This window comes from Podarcis raffonei, chromosome 5 (assembly GCF_027172205.1).
Source record: "Podarcis raffonei isolate rPodRaf1 chromosome 5, rPodRaf1.pri, whole genome shotgun sequence".
In the NCBI taxonomy this organism is placed as follows: domain Eukaryota; kingdom Metazoa; phylum Chordata; class Lepidosauria; order Squamata; family Lacertidae; genus Podarcis; species Podarcis raffonei.
The window spans coordinates 43145632-43167500 of NC_070606.1; the positions used below are offsets into that span (position 1 = coordinate 43145632).

Here is a 21869-nt window from a genome sequence, read left to right on the forward strand (position 1 = left end):
CATCTGACACCAAACTACTTAATATAAAACAGAAAGAGAAAACAAGATCTAGGTCTAAATCCAAAAAGTGCTTTCGCAAGTGTAATTGGCTGAAAGTTTGAACAGAGATACATACCATGTTTATATCCGACTTTTCTTCCATAGTGTAGCTGAGGGCAGTGCTCAATGGGCTGCCATTTACCTGCTTAGATTCAGCAAGGTTACTGCATCATGCGCGTTTCATTGCATCATGAGCCCTGGGACAGATGCCGATTGCATGAATTTTGAGGCGCTTACAAATTCTGACTTCCAAATTCCTTTTGTCGGACATGCAAAAAAAATCTATCGTGTAAAATATTAGCCCAGAGCCATCTTTTGTCTCCCAAACAACCCTGCAGGGCAGTTTGATACAGGGCGACTATATTCTTGGCCAAAAAACCCACACATTTCCACATGGTTTAGTTTTTATGTGACACACGTTTTCTATGAGTTGAACAGAGGGAAGTGGGTAAATGACCCATTGCAAAATCCAGCTTCTTCCTTGGTCAAGGGCATCTATTTCATTATAAATGTAGTTCCACCAAAACAAATATTATTTTTGAATCTTTCATTATCTTAGTCTCTGGAAATGGGCTAAAACAGCATGTGTTGGTATTAGATGCTGCCGAGCCAGCTGTCGTGCCTGGCTGCACAGTGTCTCAATGTCAGCAGTTCAAAGCACTGCAAGGCTGAATGGAAGGAAACTTGATAGGTCAGTGGAACCCAATTCCAAGTAAAAGGAACATAGCTCTCTTGTTTCCAGAGTTTTCTTTAATTCATTTTGGGGGTATTTTTTTTTAAAATACAACCAAGTTTACATATGTATTTTCATAAACTGTGCTGTGACCCTCTAACTAGGCTAGAGGGTCGTAGCACATAGCACATGACTATTCCAAGTGATTGTGTTTCCCTCCTGGGTTTCTTCTTGGAGTTGTATAGTTAAGGCCACATAAGACAATGCCAGTTTGAACCATGCTGCCATCGCTGCTTTCCTCAGTAGGAAACCTCAGGGTATATATCAAGACTTATGACAGGACAGAGAAAACCCTCAGAGACAAACAACGGGTTTTATACCAGCAAACTCACCACAGGGGGAGGCCGGAAAAAATTCCAGTGTTTCTGTTCTGATTGTGTTGCTACTATTACAGCACAGTGGTGTACGAGGCTGTTATGTGCTCAGTTCAGGTCCTTGCACGGCCAAAGATAACGAAGGTGTGTTAAATGCCATTTTGTCGCCTGCAAAATTCTTGGTTGTGTTCTGCTAAGTATTTCGTTATGGTGAGGAGCAGTCACGCCAAATTAAGGATACTACGCACTTATTAAGACATCATACAAGGGCTTGAGCATTATCAGCACGTAGAAAGAATGCTAAGATCACACATAAGCAGCAGCATGGACTCATTTCTTTTTCTATGAGAACCCCCTAGAGGTTCTACTATCACAGCCCTCTTCATTAGTGGTCACGCCAGGTTGTAGTTTGGGCATCATTAGCAATCTCGGAAATCACTGGCAAAAGGAAGGCCATTCTTCATCTTACTATGTGACTACAGCACCTTTCACAATACGTACATGGGATGAAGATTGCAGGCCTGTAATACTTCTAGACAACTAATTCCTGAGGCAGACAGTCTGAAGCACGGCAAATAAGGCAGCTCAGAGATTTCAGCTTGGCTGTTCATTTTCAAATTCATTCTTAAACAGCAGGGGAAAAAAGTAGTGAATGAGCATCTCCTAAACACATTGTAAAACACACGAATCTAAATTCTTCTGAGTTATAGTGCCCTCTGTTGGAAACATACGCCGACAAAAGAATAAGCAGCTTGGCCTACAACACACAAAAATAAACATAGGAGATGCCAGCTCATGAAAATATGTTAGTCAGACGGCAAAACCTCTGCCTTTTGCAGCGAATGAATTTCTGTCATTTTCCAGAAATGCTTCCTCCCTGCCCCCCCCCCCGGCAATACTTTCGGGCTATTGTTTTGTGTCTAAATTGACTTCCACTCCCCCCACCCCTCTTCAAAGAGAAAAATGGTTTCCTGAGCAATGCTTTTGCTGTGCCAGACAAAATTGTAACAGAACATGTTACTTCTACGTACTGTGTGCACATCAGGTAAGGCTCACTCTCTCCACAAAGCAGCTGTATTTTCCACAGCAGAATGTTATACTAGATAAGCTGCTATGTTAGGGAAATGTAAAAATGTATACATGAGCGGCATACGAAAACCTGACCCTCGGTTTTAAAATCGCAAAGAGCAGACCATAGGAAACACCTGATATTGCTAAGATATCATCAATCTGTCAGAGGATGGTCGGGTTTTTAGATTCTGACACACAATGCATGCAAGCCAGAGGGAGACCTAATTATTCCACTGGGATTCCCATTAGTTGAAGTACTCTGAGGACATTCAAGGAAAAGGCCTCACATAAAGTTTTTTTCCCCCCCTGACTGACTGAAATGCTCTGAATGTAAAACTGGAGTCTGGTAATCTAGTCTAAAAATGCTTTACAGTTTGATTCTGTTATTCCCTGAACACCTCTATTTATACCTTCCATGTCCCCAGCATACAGCTGAAACTAAACGTATGCTAAATAGCAGCAGTAGTAAACAGTGGTACATTCTTCACGGGATGAATGAATTATTTTTTGAGATGGGCAAGTAAGTGTCTGTTAGAAAGAAATACCTGGAATGGAAATATCTGCAAGAAAGGTGAAAGTTTGTGATTTCCTTTGGTTGGTATTCACATATGGAGGGGGGGGGGAAGAATACACTCAAACTATACATATTATAAGGCTATATTTTTATCTTGGGCTCTTGCTGACATGCACAAACCACTTGAGCCTTCCTTTCATGGTTTATATTGCCACCAGAAACCCTTGATAAAATACAGCCTTATATTGTACAGTAGGGTATAGTTTATTTTCTCTGTATATCATATACTGTATTATATTTATATACATAGACAAGTTGCACATGCATAACAGGTTTTAATAAAGTAATTCTAACATCTCAGTAACACAACATTAATGGAGTAACCTAACACAATAATTTTTGTTAGCAATCAGCCTTCTAAAGCAACGTATATATAAGAATGTGATAAAAATATAAAAATCAGTATTACTGTGCTACTATTTATGATTCCCTCAATGAAAATTTGAGTTTGTGGTGGTTTGTAATATTTTACTTACATTGAGTTCTTTCTAAATAACCAGAAAGTTTAGTTTCAGTGTCCTTTGGCTGACTATATTTTTTCTGGATAGCATTATATGTTTAATATAATGCATAGCTCTTGCTTTTTACAATCCCGAGTACTGTATAACCTATGTGAAAAAATTTTAAAAAGCAAATGCTAAGAAAAAACCAGAAGCTTTGTTGATCTGAAATATTTTTTTTAAAAAATATACTTCTAAATTATGGCAAAAGGTAACTAACACAGCAGCATAATTTTTATAAAAATATTTGTTTTGTCGTTAAACTGCTTTCCAGCATCTGTTTTTTCTGCCTACATCAAGCAATGCTAATGGAGACAAAATATTTTTATTCATATCTTTTTTAGCCATCTACAATGATCTGAAAAGAAAAGCTGTGAATAGGCAATTCAATAGCCGTTTCCTTTTGAATGGGTTTTCAGTGCGTTTCATTAACAACTGTTTACGTAAAACATCATTTCAACAGTTCAAACATCAAAGAAAACAGGAGAATCTTGGGCACCAAGCCTGGCAGAGGTACAAGCTTTTCAATTTGGACAAATACAAATCCAGGCAGGAACAGGGGGAGGTGTGTGCTGAAGCTTATGCATTTAATTTGGCTCTCCGAATACACGCGAAGGCTGTGGATTCCCGGCTGTCCCCTCTGCGAGCCAGATGCTTCCTTAGAGGGGCAGTTGCATCTAACATTTGCCATGCCCCTCCCACTCCCTTATCCTTGCTTTAATGGACATTAAAAATAGAACAAAACAGCACTAGAGATGGGAACAAAATACATGCACAACAGGCACAGTCCGCTGTACTCATTCTGCTGTAAAATGTAAAAACAAGAAAGGCCATACAAGCTGTATCCCTTAGGACATACTCAGCTTTTTTAATATAGTAGTGCCACCACACATTTCGCTTCGGATGTTGTATTATATTTATATGTCACTCAAATATTTACCATTTTCCTGAATTCTACTGTGTGTTCTGAAAGCTTGTTATAAGCCAAGTATCTTTGGTTATGTGTTTTGGCTGAATAACAGCTGTGCCTGAACTGCATCAATATGCTAACTTTTCCTTCTGAAGCTTCTCATGTGACAAAAGCCACTCTTTCAGATGACTTCCTCCTGTGTAGTTGCCAGTCTGTCCACTGCTGCAAATCACTCTGTGGCACGGTATTATAATAGGGACCTGAAAAAGACACACAAATACACAAAGAAAAATGATGCTTCTGAAATATTTTTTCACCCTTCCCATTTGAAAATGCCCTTCCTGTGGTCAACTATTATTATCCTCTTATTTGCATAAATTTTATCCAGCAGTGCCCACTTGCAGGTCAGTGAGGTTAGACTTATTGATGGAGCAAACAGGGAAAAGCATTCATGGGTACCAAGCAATGCGTGTGTGTGTGTGTGTTCCTTTTTTCAGTCAGGCAGAGAAAGGAAACAGTCAAGAGTCCAGTGACTTCTTGTGCATGAGAGCGATCCTGTATGTTTTAAGAATTGCCCATTCACTTCAGTGGAAGTCCAATAACTGCCCATTGCCGCAACGACAAGAGAACATGGAGTTGCCTCACCTTAAAAGTCAAATCAAATCAAAGAGCTGGAAAAGATGCAGGAAACAGCAACCAAAATCGTTTAGGATTTGGAGCAGTGTCCTTATGAGGAAATACTGGGTGGTCTGGGGCTTGTGTATTTAGAAAAAAAGATGGGGTGTGTGGCAGAGATTTATACAGTAACACATACTGTGGGGAAAGTCCCCCTTATTCCACAGTACTAGAACTTGAGGTCATCCAATTAAACAGATTGGCAGCATATTTTGGACAGACAAAAGAAAGCACTTCACATGCTGCTTAAAAAATATGGAACACTCTGCCACAATATATTATCGCCAGTAATTTAAAAGGCAATTAGACAAACTCAACTAGGAGAGACAAAAACGGCCATGACACTTTTAGCCTTGAAAGGTCTTCTCCAAGGCTTAAGCCTAAACTATTCTCAGGTCTTTCTACTAAGAACACAAGAAGAGCCCTGCTGGATCAGATGAAATGCTCATCTGGCTTCCTGTTCTCACAGTGGCCAACCACATAGAAACGTGTTTCTGTCAACTTCATTATACAGTTTTGGTGAATGCATCCACCAAAACTGTATAATGAAGTTGTCGGAAACACCTATGTTGACAGCTCCACAACTTAGTCCTTACACATTTAAGGTTTGTTCACCAGTCCTGTCTGGGTTTCTTGTCCTAGTTTTTCCTCAGACTTAATTTGTATGGCCCACAAATAGTCTGTTTGTTCCCTCCTCCCATTTCCACCTCTATGCAACTCCTTATCCTTGACATTTGCCATCAGTTTCTGTTAGTTCCCCCGTTCTACTCTGAAAATCAGTATCTGATCCAAAGACTCATCTACGGTGGTACCTCTGGTTACATAAGCTTCAGGTTACATACACTTGAAGTTACAGACCCCACTAACCCAGAAATAGTACCTCGGGTTAAGAACTTTGCTTCAGGATGAGAACAGAAATCGCATGGCGGCGGTGCAGCAGCAGTGGGAGGCCCTATTAGCTAAAGTGGTGCTTCAGGTTAAGAACAGTTTCAGGTTAAGAACGGACCTCCGGAACGAATTAAGTATGTAACCAGAGGTACCACTATACTAAGTAGCATCTTTATAAAATCAAGCTTATTCTAAGTACCATTATCACTTTACTCTTGCCTGTTATTCATGTTCTTGCCACATACTTATTGCATACCTACTGTACAGGAAACATGTTTCTTCTGTACAGCAGCTAACATACTACTGATAGTAAATCTATGGTAAAGGAGAAACTTTACAAATTTATGAATATGTAACCCACTGTATTAGTGGAAGATTGTTTTATCAAACAGCATTACTGATGCTCATAATTTTTTGAAAATTAAATTAAAACCCAAGGTGCAGTAATTTCAGATGTAACATGAGTTTGCAATTTGGCCCATTCAATATTATGCCTGTTCACCACAACATCATGCTTCAGAGTTCTAAATCACACAATGAATGTGGACACAACCAAGGAGGAAGAAGTAATTGTCATGATTTTTTAAAAATAAAAACACTCTCTTTTCTTCTACTTGACAGCGCATGCTAGGGATCTGTTCCCGTAAGTTAATGCACATTTTGGATCACGTCTGCAAAATGTACACACTACCTGTTAAGTTGTGGGTGAACATATCAGACAACACAGCGATTCTTCAAACAGCTCTTGTTTATTCACAGGCCAGAACAGAACTGAACTGAAGGGTTCAGCCAGCCTGCTTATATAGAGCTCCACTAGAACGCAACAGTAACTATGTTCTGTAACTATCCAATCACTGAACGTCACTTTCGATCCCTTATTTGCATATGTGGACCTGAACTATCTACAGTATCCCCCTGCTGGCCCAGGGTGAGAACTTCAGTACATAACACTACCTTTTTAGCATGATTACTGCTGCACAAGGGGCAAATGGGACTCATCAACCTGGTTAGGCATCCCATTTAGGAGAAGGAAAGTTCAGATCCAAAACATCCACTGCCTTGCAGGATATATTTAGAAGAAGAAAAGGCTAAGGAGCAAGCCCTACACAAATCCGGGGGGAATTCCTAAGGCGATTGGATGAGGCCTTGTGCGCCTCCTTCCGGCAACTTCTGCAGCCAAGCTGGTGCCAAATGTACTACTCTGCTTTCCTTTGGATCACATCAGCGAGGCCGAGAGGTGAGTGGGGGGGTATTCTCGTCTGGGTAGCCTAGGTCCTCCATACACACAGGGAGGTCACTTTGGGCTGCTAATGGTGTAGTTTGAATTCAGCCCTCCCCTGGAGGCACACTCTATTGTCTCTTGAGGCAGATGGGTGCCAACAACTGCTGCACAACTGTTTCCTTGTTACATTGGTAATGGGTAAAAATGACAATTATTTGGATCTTTGATCATATGAGTGAGACCTCCATTAGGAGTGCCATTGCTGGTGTGGATGGTACCCTCAAGACATGGACAAGAACCATGTGCATATAGCTGGGCCCTGAAGTACTGACAGAGAATAGTTACTGAGAAAGCTGTGAGTGCTGTGAAACTGGCCTCTCACTTGTGGAAATTAATGAACCCAGGACCAGAAAAGGCTGCCAAATTCTTCCCGTCTCCCCACAAGCATAACGAAAAGCTTATCCGATAATCAAAGGCAACCAATTCCACGAAAATTGGAGAATTCTGCCCTAATAAAGCTTATATGAAAGCCTAGATTAGCAGAACAAGAACAGTGTTCACTACCCCACTGCTGTGTTTTGTTGCACATATTTAGTACACCACATGTACAAATTCTCAATCCCAGCATCAGAAGGTTTAACAGGTGTATTATATCAGAGTCAGCACAAAAACAGCCTGGTTCTCATGATAACTACTTTTCAAATCAAGTAGCAGAGTAAATGTGACTCCAATCCCCATAACTTATTAGTGGATTTGTTAACGACTCTCACTAGGCAGCCCTAAATGAGCTTCCTCTTGTATTGCCAAATTCTGCCTTTTGGAACATACAGAGCATGTTTTTCAGCTGACTCCAGCTCTTCCTGAAAATATTGTTCTTGATTTCCACAGTGAAAACGATCTCCCTCCCTACAAAAGAAGCTTAGAAAGTCAAATGAGGGGAAATGGTGGGTAAGAAATGAGAAATAGCATGGCAGACATTATGGACAGATCACACAAAGCAATATGAGGTACAAAGTTGATATGAGAGCTTTTTGCAGTAGCTATATTCACAAATTTGGGAACATCACCATGAGTTCTTCTGCCACAGTACAATCAGAACCAGTACTACATTTGTTTTACAAAACGTATTTGGCAACTGTGATCCATAAAATTAGACATGTAGAGAACTTCTTATACCTGCTCCTGGGATAACTGAAATGGATGTGACCGATGTCCTCTGTTAGAAAGGAAGTTTAGTACCAAATGACCCTCCATACAATAAAGGTGCATTCTAAACTGATATCTGCTATGTGAGTATCCTTTTAAGCCCCCATATCCCAGGTAACTTTCAAGGCTACCATCCAAATGTGGTAAGGAAGGGTCAGGTATATTTGCCAATCATCAGCACAACTGGAAATCTTCCACCAAGATGCACTCAAGTGATCCAGGCACCGATAACATTAGTGAATAATCCTGAACTAGACCACCTGTTGTGGGCTGACTTCACCAAGGACCACCAATGGATATTGGTGTTAAGTGTGGCAAGGCTGCTACCCATTGAGTGTGCAGGGTCATAAAAAAAAATTTTTTTTCTAACACTGTATACCCTGAATCTCAGGAAACTATTGACACGGGATTTATAGGGGTGGGGTAATGGGCAGGGCGTGAGAACTAGCTGATTTTGGCACCATTCTATTATTGGAAAGCAGACTATTGTGGGGAATAGATGGGTTTAACCCATAAAAAATACAAAAACAAATGTGTTGGGGGAAAATTTTATACCCCAAGGTGCGTGCTTTCTTATTTATTTATTTATTTATTTATTTATTTATTTATTTATTTATTTATTTTCTATCCTGTTCTGTAATTTCATATAAAATTGTATCTATGCCGTGTGCAAAATCTCAATTAAACCCAGAACAATAATATGATCAAAGCATAATGCATTAAAGAAACAGAAATACAGAATGGGTCGTCTGACAAAAAGGCTATAAAAACAGTAAATCATTTTCATACGAAGGCTGAAAAGAAGTAGAACTGAAACAACCTATTCTTAAGTATCTCAGGATAGTTAATATGTCTCAAAAACCAAACCAAGGCTGTGATGTCAGAAGAAGTGTGCTTCCCGGGGGTTCGTTTTTATTTGGAAAAAAATCTTCCTTATATTTCTTCCTTTTCCAGAAACTATTGCAGAGGTTTTTGGTAGGTTTGGATTTTTGTGTGTTCTATTTTGTTTTTGCACATTGCTTGAAGTAAAAATAAGAATAACTTTAAAAAATATTAACACTGTATCCTCACATGTTGGTTACTTCAAATGTCATTTCTAGATTTTGAAATATTTAATCATTTGCAGTTGCTTAAGACAAAAAAGCACAGCAGCAGCAAAAATCAGCCAGTTTGGAGGATATTTTTTGGTACCAGAATAAAAACTACAAATGGTAAGTTCTCAGAATTTCAGGGCAATGTTTACTACTGTGCAATAGAAGGACTATACTGTAGGTCTATGGGTGTGTAAATTCTGCAACAAATATGCACTGAGAGTGTAACTGCAACCACAAAGGCCTGGGTTACCATTAAAATATACTGGAGCAAGAGATGATTGCATGGAAAGCTGTAACTGCCCTACCTGAGCCAGGAAGGCTGATATTCTATCAGCTAAATGGATACTTCCTGCTTGGCAGGGGGTTGGACTCGATGGCCCTTGTGGTCTCTTCCAACTCTATGATTCTATGATTCTACTTTTGGAAAATGAACTACAGAATTAAGCACACATTCAATAACACATCAACCAGAAAATAAGTATTGTACCATTACTGTACCATGTACCTATGGGATCGCCTCTCCTGGTATGCCCCATGGAGCACCTTAAGGTCCACAAATGACAACACTTTGGAGGTCCCAAGCAGCAAGGTGGTTAGATTGGTCTCAACTAGGGCCAGGGCCTTTTCAGTACTGGCCCCGACTTGGTAGAACGCTCTGTCACATGAGACTAGGGCCCTGCGGGACTTGACATCTTTCTGCAGGGCCTGCAAGATAGAGCTATTCCACCTGGCCTTTGGTTTGGACTCAGTCTGACCCTTGTTTGCATGGTTTTGATCTATGGGCTACTTTTAAAATGAGGCTGCATTTTAAATTGTATTTTAGCCTGTATTTTAAATTGGTCCCCCCCATTATATTTTTATTGTAATTTTACTAGTGTTAGCCGCCCTGAGCCTGGCTCTGGCCAGGGAGGGTGGGGTATAAATAACATTTATTATTATTAATAATAATCAATAGAGCTGGAGTGTATGTGTCAACTCTCCCACCTGCTGTCTAGCAAGTAATGCAACTCAAATATGTACTTTGATAGTATGTATGGTGGGAAATTAGGAACTTCCAGTGATAATGCTCTTTCCATTCTCATACAGTGTAGGAGTCATAGATTTACAGTGCCACTGAACTGATGGTAAGGCTTTCATCAGTAGAATGGAGAGGGAAGCAATTTTCTGTGATCCTCCATTCCCTTGTAGCACTCCCCACTAAATCTGCTCCAGAAGGCATCCCCAAAACACACATGTGGAGCAGATGTAGGTTAAGTGTGAGGGACTGCAGGCAGGAGGGGAAATTGCTGGAAATTGTTCCCTCCTTGAACAGGGAGGGAAGCAACTTTATTCCATTTTTAAAATAAAATAATATTCCATGGTTTAAAGTATGACTATATATATATATATATATATATTAAAAGAAAATGGCTCCCCGCATCAGTCCGCTGATGCAACTTTACTCTGAGTTGAGCAATACCACTAGATACAATGCTAAGGGTGAAAAATACTTTCTGGTTCTCACTGAAAAACAAACATCATATTAGTTATAAAAGCAGTCAGTGCATCTTTAATATTTAGGCACCTATGCTATGAATGCATGATTCTCAGCAGTAGTGAAAAAATGCACTACAGGTACTATATCACCTGTGCCATTTAACAAGATTGATCAATGCCTCCTTTTGGTTTAATTGTGGTGACAACTTTTAGCCAACTAAAAATAATTAAATGCACAAAAAAATTTTTTAGAGCCCTGAGGATATTTTGGACGGAAAAATACTGCCAAAGGCTTTTGCTTTAGAGCTTCAGTTGCATTTAATGCAATTTTTATCAATAACTCAGCAGCTCATATTACTACAGCCCCATTGAAATTTTCATGCTGGGAAATCTAATTCATCCAATACATGAATCCATCACTTACAGTGCCTCTTTCTCAAATGCTATAAAACTTCCAAACCCATAGATTTGTCTCCAACAAAAAATAACATGAAGGGGCCTTTCAATCAATAATGGAATCCCTCTGATTCTGGTACCAGCTGAATATTTTCTCCAACTTTGCTTTTGTTCTTCTGGGTAGAGGCCCACAAGGGAAAGAGCTTGTTTTCACTCGCAGCCTCATCAATACCTAAATCCTGGTGAACAAGTGACACTGAGAAGCTGTAATCAATAGCTCCCTCTGCGTTTTTTCTTCTGGTCAAATGGTTCAGCACTACTGACAGGCTTGACACTTAGAACATGATGCTAAATCTTTATCAACAGCCAGCTAGGTGACTGGCAGAACAAGACTCAGGGTGGTCATTAACGCTCGTGGCAATCTGTGAATAAACTAACTCCTCAATAATGTGTTTGTTTAGAAAAAGGTGAGGGGGAAAAAACTCCCTGCACAATGTATTGATTGCTTTTGAACTGCATTTAGCAATTTCAGTCTGAGGATGGAACAGAATGTTGCACAACTGTGATGCTCTGCTTGTTAGGGGTTTTCAATTTGATACAACGGAAAACTGACCATCCTATTATACTGGTTGATAGACTGAATAGTTACAGAAAGCTGCCAAACTGTCAAAAATAGATCAGGGAGGCCATAATGGAAACAGCTGAAATATCAAGTTATAACACACAACAGAAATCACACTTAGCAAAAAATAATCTTTCGGTTTGTTCATGTCCTATTGCTTTTTCTCCCCCCTGTTCTGTGATAGAAACAAATACTGTAATATGAACCAGCATGTGTTCCAGTTTTATTGCTAGCCACCTAAGGAATTAATGCACAACTAGGTTTATGTGCGTACCACATTCCAAATCAATGCTTCACAATCTTCTCTTAAATGCACAATTACTCCATTCAGTCTTGAATGTTTTAAACATTTTGACTGAATAACACACTTCACTTATGCTAGATCGATGTTAGTGTCAGGTTTTAGCTTGAATGATAACATAAGCATATAAAATTGGCAACAACAAAAATCCTAGGCAGTTACTGCAGCTTGTGCTAGCAGTTCTACTGAACATACGATATTTAAGTCATAGAAGAATCATTTATGATAGTCTTGGACTAATCAGCCCAACATTCTCCAATTCCCAGGGGTCTGTATGATTTCTTTTTGATCTTCCCATCCTATTCTAATGAGATTTTTAATTGAACTTTATGGGTTCCTTTTAAGGACTGCAGCCATCACAATCAATCTAAACTGCAGTAAACTATTTGAAGTTTTCTTCACAAAAAGGTGAGCCATCTCCACCAAGTCCTTGGCATAATTTAAAGCAAAGATGTTGCATCTCTCAGCTGCTGCCGGCACCTTTTCCACCTTCTCATAAAGTTGAAGGTCAGTGTATGAATTATGTGATCAACCTAACTACAAAAGGAGACCTGTAGAATGCACACTCCAGAAATTAAGTGGGCAAGATCTGCAGTGTGAAATAACACTTTTTCTTAGGGAAACAAATCAGGGATATTAGAAATATCGACTCTCTTAGCCTTTTTAAAAAGTCTGATTTCTAGTAACACTCCAATTCCAGATCCTCACAAGATCATGTTTTCCTATATTAGCAAAGACAATTCGGACTGATGTCTGTACAAATTGTAAATATGGTCATTTTATTCAGCGCTTTTTTTCTTAAAAAAATGTTTAGGGGTACTCTCATTTTCCTACTCATATTAAAATACTGCCCTTCAATGAGGCCAAACCAAAATTCACAAAATGTTTAGGGGTATGCGTCCCCCCCCATGTCCCCCCAGAAAAAGCACTGATTTTATATATACTGGTTGCATTGTGTTTTGTGAATGCAATGAAATGCTTTGCAATAGCCCAATAATATGTAGTCTTTCTGCAAAAAGCACTATACTAATTAAGCAATCTCTTGTAGGTCCATAGGATCCAATGCCTATAGAGTGCCTATATCGTCCACATTCATGTCAATTCAGAGGACAGCTCTAGGCATGCAAAGGCATCCATTCATAGAGCTCTCTTCTTGATTAAAGAAGAGTTTCATGTATGCACTGAAATCTAGACTGATGGAAATAATTTTATATATTTTGTTTTAATGTAAGTGAAGTATTAGCAAAACTTTTACAGTTAAATTTGATATTTATTTATTTAAGAGCATGTATAAAATGCTTAGCATTTAAAAAAAATCTCTAAGTGGAATACACTATGTAAAATACAGAAACAATATCTAGTGAAACAAAATACAACCTAAAACCAATGAGACAACAGCGTAAAAGAACATAAAACAAAGATTGATAGACATAAAAAAAAAGAGTCTGATGTTCTAGATCAGGAAATACAGGGACACAAAGAGAAGTATTTGCAAAACATATGAAGCAACTGCTGGTTCCTCATGCCACAAATCAGGAGCAACAGCAGAAAATGCTTGTCTTTGGGTCATTATCCTACAATATTCTTGCACTGTTCTGCTCCTGAATAAGCTCACCTACCAGGGCAACCAAGGCGAATTCCATCCCCAAACTGGGCCCGAACCCAGAATGAAATGGGTTGAGATAATCAGTTTCCTCCAAGAGTATCTGCAACTAGACTGCCTCCACCCTTTCAAGTACCTTACCCATAAAAGGGATATTAATGACCAGGGAGTAGTTGTCAAGTTCTTCAGGGTCCAGGAAGAGCTTCTTTACAAGTTGGCCACCCTACCATCCCCCTTCAAGGAACCAGGCACCTCACTTGCCCACACACCAAGATGAGTTAACCACTCCCTGGACCTACCTGGCCAGCCCCTCTCAGCTAGCTGGCCCGCTACTCAAGGATGTAATGTTGGCAGAAAAGTAAGCCTTATCTGCCACCTTCACCACCATGTAGGAGGCACGGCTCTGTGCTCTGATCAACTTTGCACTTTGAGTCTTACACCACTTGTCCTCTAGCCTTTTCCCTGGAAAACAAGGAAGCCTACCAGGCTCCACAGTGTCAGAGGGGCCCCCAGGAGCAACCAGGTCAACAGCCTGACACTCCTCACTATTTCATAGCAACACCAAGGCACTGACAGGATCACCAGCTTTGGTTTGTGGAAAATCCTCCGTAGCATTCAGGAATCCCTGGGATTCCATACCTTTCCAATGGTGAGTCGGCCTTGTAGATGGGGATTGGGGCTGTAAAACCAATATTTCACCAGACAATGGCCTGTCTATGATAATGGAGAAAATTCACCCCTCTCCTATTCAGCCAACTCCACTCACACCCTGCATCAAGACTGTGTCCTACCCTATGATGAAAACTTGTGACAACCCCATGGTTGCCATGAAATCCTGAGCTGGTATAGTCAAGGTAGGCTTGGCGTGGATAGTGAAGTCTCCCAGAACTAGCACCCTGGGGTTCTCCAACACCACACTTCAGCCCACCTGAGCCAGCTAGGCCCACCTCAGGCAACAAAGTGGGTAGTACAACACCAACAGCTCCAATCTGTCCTGCTGGTCAACACAAGGCACAGGTCCTCAAAGCCTACCTCATAATTGAGAAGCTTCATGGTGAGCATGAAGGAAATTTTATGGACTACAGCAAGTGCTGTATGCTAAGGTGGAGATGTCTGAATTAGCTTCATACTCTCTCTATATGTAGCTTCAGCTTCTTTCAATCTACACCCAAGCTGGTGGAAGAGACTCATGATACTAGCAGTCATATTGAGTGCAAATGAGTCTTGAAGGTAAATGGCAGGAACAAGATACCACACAAACCTTCCCATTCTCACTCAGAATCAGTTGCTACTAGCTGTTCCAGGACTCAGCTCTGCCAAGTTGCCACACATGACCAGTACCCATGCACCCCAGACTTCAGTGTTTGAATGTGGGGTATCATGACTCAAAAGCATTAAAAAAATATTGCTTTTCAGGTTCTAGGACTGAGCTCTGGCATGGAAAATTCTGGTTCAGATTTAGCCCTGGCTGCTTCTGCCTTTCTTTGGGCAACATAGTGATGAATGATTGATTGATACCGCTGAACCATTAGCTCTGGTGCTAGTACACGAAGTTCAAAAGGCTGCAGGGCTTTGGATCAGTTGTTGCATCAAAATGCAATTAAGTGCTGCAGAGAAAATATATGATGGGGATGCTGCTACTGTTTAGGGGCTTTCCCCCCCCCCCATAAAGGGGAGACGCTTTCAAATGCAAACCAAAGCAAAGCATTACAAGGCCAGAATCCTTCCCACCCCCCCTTCCCTGTCCTTTGATAATGAAAGCAAATCAGTAAGGTCACTCTAAAACTTTGTGCCAGCACCTAGATAGCTTCACACTTACAACATAGGTCACAATAACAAATGTCAGCCAATTCTCATGCCAAGGTAATAATATGAAATTAAAAAATATCTGAGGCAATTGTCAGACACACGTCACTAAGGGGGCAAAAATGACTAAACTAATGTATAATTATATCCCTAGCTTGCTACAACTAAAAGGCTGTGTTCTACATTGCCTAAATTGGTGAGAGTCTTTAATGGAGCTATGCCACAGGAATACGGAGGCAATGTGACTGGCTGTGCGAAGGAGGCTGGAACGTGCCTGTCTCCCAAAATCCAGAACCTGACACATTGGGGATCCAAGTCAAACTTGTTCCTATAGGAGTGCAGAGGGCATTTTGCCCTTTCACACCATATGCGCTCATGTAACCAGAACTGTTTGCAGGTAATGAAACAAAATGTGTTACCTCCGCACCACCCTAATGCTATTAAGAATCTAAAAGACGATCTCATCTCTGAGTGGGACTAGTACCTATCCAATAAGCACAAGCCTTTTATTTCATTGAAGAAAAAGAAAGGAAAATGAACTAAATTTGTACAGGTGGATGCATTAAAATAAATGCAGCGCTCCTATTTCAAATAAATGATGGGGGAAATAAATCACATTAAACTGGTTTATGCATTAATGCTGATTAAAAACACTTACTGACCTTATTACTCATGGGTAGAGTAGTTTTCACAGCAGATATATTTAATCTAATGACATTTAGCCCGCAAAGCTTTCTATCTAAAACCACCATCTTCCATCAACTTTATTTTAAAAGTTGACATGAACTTACAGGATTGCTTCTCATTGCTCCTCCCACAGCTCTGGCTGCCTTGCTGTTGCCTGCCAGGTCCGCTAATTGCTTGTAAGAAACTGCCTCTCCAAATTTCACATCTCTCAACAGGGTCCACAACACTTCTCTGGTGAATGAAGCTGAAAAGGAAAAATAAAAGAAAAATAAAAAAGGAAGAAGCAACACAATGTTCAGAAGCAAGGCTTTTTTTTTTTAATCTACCCAAGATAAAAATAGTCAGGAAGACTGACATTTAAACTAGGGTATGAAGAGCAACATTTTCTCTTTCGAATTAGCACACCAATCAGTTCTATTATTGTGTTCTATATTTAAATTCATGATTATTAGAGACTGTGCTCCAAGTAATTGATCACTATTAAAAAGGCATTCAGTGCTTTGATTTTCCTATATTTTTAATTTGCTTCCAGTACAATTATCCTGTTAACACATACAATGTGCTTTCCCATTAAATTGGCAGAGTATAAATTAGCATACAGTCAAATTAAAAAAAAAAAAGAGGGGGAGGAAGGGAATAACTGGCGGTACTTATTTTATAAAGCTTGTATTTCCTAATTTCAAACTTCAGCTGGGTCACACTATAAAGGAAGCCCTACAGCCAGCAGACCGTATTACCCTAGCTGACTGTTTTTATTTTTTATTTTACCCCCAGCAAAGACCCTCTAGCTACCATTTAGCATTCTAGATATCAGAAACTGCCTGTGTCTCTGAAAATTTGCTGCACATTTAAATGGGGGAAGAAGAAAAACTCCTGTTAGAAATGAAAGACTTATTAATTTTCTGTCTAGTTACACTTGATTTTCATATTGTTCTTAATAAGGCATGGAGGGAAGCAAAAGAACCTGGCAACCTACTAACGTAGCTGCTGGCTCATAATGAGACATTCATCTATGGCAGGGGTTAGCGAACTTTTTCAGCAGGGGGCCGGTCCACTGTCCCTCAGACCTCGTGGGGGGCCAGAATATATTTTGGGGGGGAAATGAACGAATTCCCACAAATAACCCAGAGACGCATTTTAAATAAAAGCACACATTCTACTCATGTAAAAACACCAGGCAGGCCCCACAAATAACCCAGAGATGTATTTTAAATAAAAGGACACATTCTACTTGTGTAAAAACACACTGATTCCAGGACTGTCTGCGGGCCGGATTTAGAAGGTGATTGGGCCAGATCCAGCCCCCGGGCTTTAGTATGCCTACTCATGATCTATGGTGATTAAAAATTGCCTGTGGCTGACCAGGCATGATCCAACTACAGGCACCGTTGCAGAAGATGGCGCTTTGCTGAGTTATCTCCAATCTGAAACTGTGATGCACCTGCGCTGCCCAAGTCTAACGCACACAGACGTACTATAAGCATTACGGAGGTACCTTGGTAAGTCGGACGGCTTGGCTCCCGAACAAATTGGCTCCTGAACGCCGCAACCCCGGAAGTGAGTGTTCCGGTTTGCGAACGTTTTTCGGAAGCCGAACGTCCGGTACGGCTTCCGGTTGAGTGCAGGAAGCTCCTGCAGCCAATCAGAAGCGGTGCCTTGGTTTTTGAACTGTACAGCAATACCTTAGGAGCTGCTTTTCTTGTAGAGTCATCCCAATCAGCTGCTGAAATGTTTGAAGGCCTATAACCAAAAGGGTTCTGCCAAGCTGGTGTGTTGGAAAAAATTCATGTTACTGACTATGTCCACATGGGCCCAGAGAGTGTCTTTGGAAAAGAGAGGATTAGTCCACCACTTTTCCTTCTCAGCAGTTGAAACAAAAAAGGAAAGTTTGATGCACTATGCCTAGGTAGAAACATAACAGCCTCATTCACCTCACTATGGCGAGAAAATGGGGAAATTTCACATCTGCTCTGAGCTATATTGCCCCATGTTTCTTCCTCCACCTTGCATCCAAGCAGAGAGCTAAAAAGGCAGACTGAAACACCGAACATGCAAACTAGAGAGTTCAGCTTACCATGGATCACCCCCCCAAAAAAAACCCTTCTACTTGAAAGACAATGGCAGTGAGGAAGCTCAAGCTGAAATGGCAAGCAGTGCTTTTGAGGCTAACAAACTTAAGATTTTCAGGAGGGTAAATTACTTTTCTATTCTGTCAATATAACAAAAAAGTCACTCACACAATATGCAGTCTGGGGAAAGTATTCTCTCTTTGTTCTGAAACCCACCTACTTTTATGTTTGTTTTAAATAATATTTTAAAAAAATCACTTCTTAACTGAACAGAATGATAATCACTTCATTGAAAAAAAATCTGTTTAGCTTTTATTATAACATTAAGCAAATTAAACATCAGCATAATCCAGGTGATACTAGAAAAGGGTCATCAAAGAAATTAACTTTGTTGTTCATTAATTTACATGGATTAGTAGAGGGCGAAGAGATAGCAAATCTGCTCTAGTTTTTTATGATATAATTTCAAACTGTACACCATTTGTGGCACTAGGGTGACTTTGGGGTTAATCAGACTGATTTGTCCTTTTAATTGCTTTCTATTCAAAGAAAATTCATTAGATAATGTTCTCTTCAAAATTCATGAATCAATTTAACTGAAGAAACCATATTAACAGCTTTGGGTTCATTAGCACATGGAGTTGTGTTACTAGCTGATTGCTAGGAGAGTTTCCTTAGGCAAACAGATTTTGTTTACTGTCATTTCTTTAGGAAGGCCTATTTTGAAATCCAATTGCAACAAGGGAAGAGTGGATTTCCCCCATTCCATTTCATTATTCTTCTGTGGGTTGGGCTGCGCCCCCATGCGCTGCTCTGCCTGCCTTTTGATTTTACAAGGTGAATTTTGATAATTTAATTTTGGAAATGGGGCTCTTATCAGTTTGCTCTTGACTTAAGCTTCCCATCCTATCATGTGATGCATACTGGGAAATGTAGTCTTGCAGCCACCCACAGCAGGCTCAGCTCAGCAATTGCCCCCCCCCTCTGCCCACCCCTGGCAGTCTCCCTGTCAGGTTAATGACTCCTCGGGGCAGGTCCTGAAGATATATTCTGCACGGCACAAAAGCAGTGCACCACCACAGCCGAAGCCAACTGGAATCAAAAGCAGGCTGATGTTATAAAAGCAGCTTGCATGAAACTGTTAGGAGTGCAGACAGCAAGCACAGGGCAAGAGCAAAGGAACAGTTCTTGCAACGAAGTAAGCAAGCGCCCCCCACAAACCTTTGTACTGTGACTAGTTAATCTGGAATCAGGGTGAGCAGTGAGACAGACAATTTTATGGATGATACCAAACTATTTAGGTTAGTAAAGATCCAGTTGGATCTCTACAGAGAGACTACAAAATGACCAGTGGGTATTCAGTGTAAGTAAATGTAAAGCAAGGTTTGGGAAGCCTTTTTTTAAGCCCGAAGTCTGCATTCACTTGGGCCCAACCCTCACCTCAAGAGGCTGCATGCCAGTGGTGGAGCGTGGCCAACAAAAAAGTGGTCAGGGCTGGGGAGGTATGTTATTTGGTACTGCTCATATTGATCCAGAGCAGACTCAAAAATGCATACGTAACAAGGTAGTGGGAGGCGCCACCCCACACTCATATGCTGATAACATGCCCCATGCACACACCACTTGCACATTTTCAGGCGCGAACAGAGAATTCAGTGTGTGTGTGTGTGTGTGTGTGTGTGTGTGAGAGAGAGAGAGAGAGAGAGAGAGAGAGAGAGAGAGAGACGGTCTCAGAGCTGCTTCCCTTAAACTAACTACAGTGGTACCTCGGGTTACATATGCTTCAGGTTACATACGCTTCAGGTTACAGACTCCACTAACCCATAAATAGTGCTTCAGGTTAAGAACTTTGTTTCAGGATGAGAACAGAAATCGTGCTCCGGCGGTGCGGCCGCAGCAGGAGACCCCATTAGCTAAAGTGGTGCTTCAGGTTAAGAACGGACCTCCAGAACGAATTAAGTACTTAACCCGAGGTACCACTGTATTGTGTTTGCTGCCTACAGGATGAAATTAACATTTCAGATACATTTTTAAATGATGCTTGTGCATGTTTATAAAATGATTCTCTCTCTCTCTCTCTCTCTCTCTCTCTCTCTCTCTCTCTCTCTGTGTGTGTGTGTGTGTGTGTGTATAAATGTATCTGAAATTTTAATTTCATCCTGTAGGCAGCAAACACAATAATTAGTTTAAGGCAAGCAGCTCTGTGACTGTGCCAAATATTTTATTACTAAATTCTCTGCTAGTGCCTGAAAATATAATCTACTCAAAATGAGGTGGCTGACCTTCCCAAATGTTCAATATGGATGCAAATATTGGCCATGGCTAAATATATAGGAAAAATATGCACTGATATCCACATTCTCTGTTTATAGTCTAAGGTAATGAGGAAAGTAAGGGCATTCCACTGAACTCATACAAACCTATGAGCAATGCAAGCTCCACTTGTTACATCTTTCCCCCCTTATCTGCCAAGCGTTGCAAGACTGCCCCACCCCAAACCCGCCAGGATGGGAAATTTATGGTTAAGTCTAGATTTTATTTTCCCTGCAATGTCTGGACAGGACAGCTTTATAAAACTGGGATGCAGAAAAGCAGTTCACCCCCAAGGGCAGAAAGGGTTCTACCTGCTGAGCAGTAGGTTAGATGAGTGTTCAATGAACGCATGTTTTAATGACTGCTGTTAACATAAACAAATCCATTGGTAATGCATTGAAGATATGCACCAGAAGGTCTTCAAAATGCTCCTAACTAGCTTTCATGTATTACTTTATGACAAAGTAAGATTCTTCTGACACAGAAATTCAGTGTAGCTATACATAGGCAGCACCCTTATTCAATAATTGTTGTTATATCCAGGGGCACTTGCTTTCCCAATTACCGTATTTTTCTGTGTATAAGACTAGCCCCCCCCCAATAATGTCAAAAATCAGGGGGCGTCTTATACACGGGGCCACCCCCATTTTCTTAAATCTGAGTCCCCCAAAATAAAAGGTAAAGGTAAAGGGACCCCTGACCGTTAGGTCCAGTCGTGACCGACTCTGGGGTTTGCCTCATCTCGCTCATTTCATCTCGCTTTATTGGCCAAGGGAGCCGGCGTACAGCTTCCAGGTCATGTGGCCAGCATGACTAAGCCGCTTCTGGCAAACCAGAGCAGCGCACAGAAACGCCGTTTACCTTCCCGCCGGAGCGGTGCCTATTTATCTACTTGCACTTTGATGTACTTTCAAACTGCTAGGTTGGCAGGAGCACGGACCGAGCAACGGGAGCTCACCCCATCGCGGGGATTCAAACCACCAACCTTCTGATCGGCAAGTCCTAGGCTCTGTGGTTTAACTCACAGCACCACCCGCGTCCCTCTCCCCCAAAATAGGGGGCGTCTTATACATGGGTGCATCTTATAGACAGAAAAATACGGTAATTGGAGCAATGTTAAGGATTACAAAGCACCTGTAGTTTTCTCATATGAGAGCAGCTTCTTCCAGGTCATTTTTGCAAATGTATGGACACTGCTGCAAACTGATGCTTTTGGATAGGCAAACAAATTACAGAGGAGCAACAGGATTATGAAAATGTTTAAATTCCAGATATGCCCTCTAATATAAATTTGTGGGTCAGGTGGAATTAAAAAATGACAATTTCTTAAGCGTCAACTTCATTAGTTGAAGCCTGGTTTTCCTACCATA

The 21869-nt window shown here is 40.8% G+C and overlaps 1 protein-coding gene across 5 annotated transcripts in view; it reads right to left on the reverse strand.

Moving 5' to 3' along the window:
* Positions 1–2993: 2993 nt before the first annotated feature.
* The window catches only part of MGMT (O-6-methylguanine-DNA methyltransferase), a 162904-nt gene continuing 144028 nt past the window's right edge, over positions 2994–21869 (reverse strand). For all 5 annotated transcript variants that reach the window (XM_053388885.1, XM_053388888.1, XM_053388886.1 and 2 more), the window contains exons 5-6: positions 16222–16361; positions 2994–4401 (exon numbers count right to left, since the gene is read on the reverse strand). In XM_053388885.1, the coding sequence (XP_053244860.1) occupies positions 4270–4401; positions 16222–16361 (272 nt within the window). In that variant the 3' untranslated portion in view covers positions 2994–4269. The remainder of the gene's footprint in view (positions 4402–16221; positions 16362–21869) is intronic.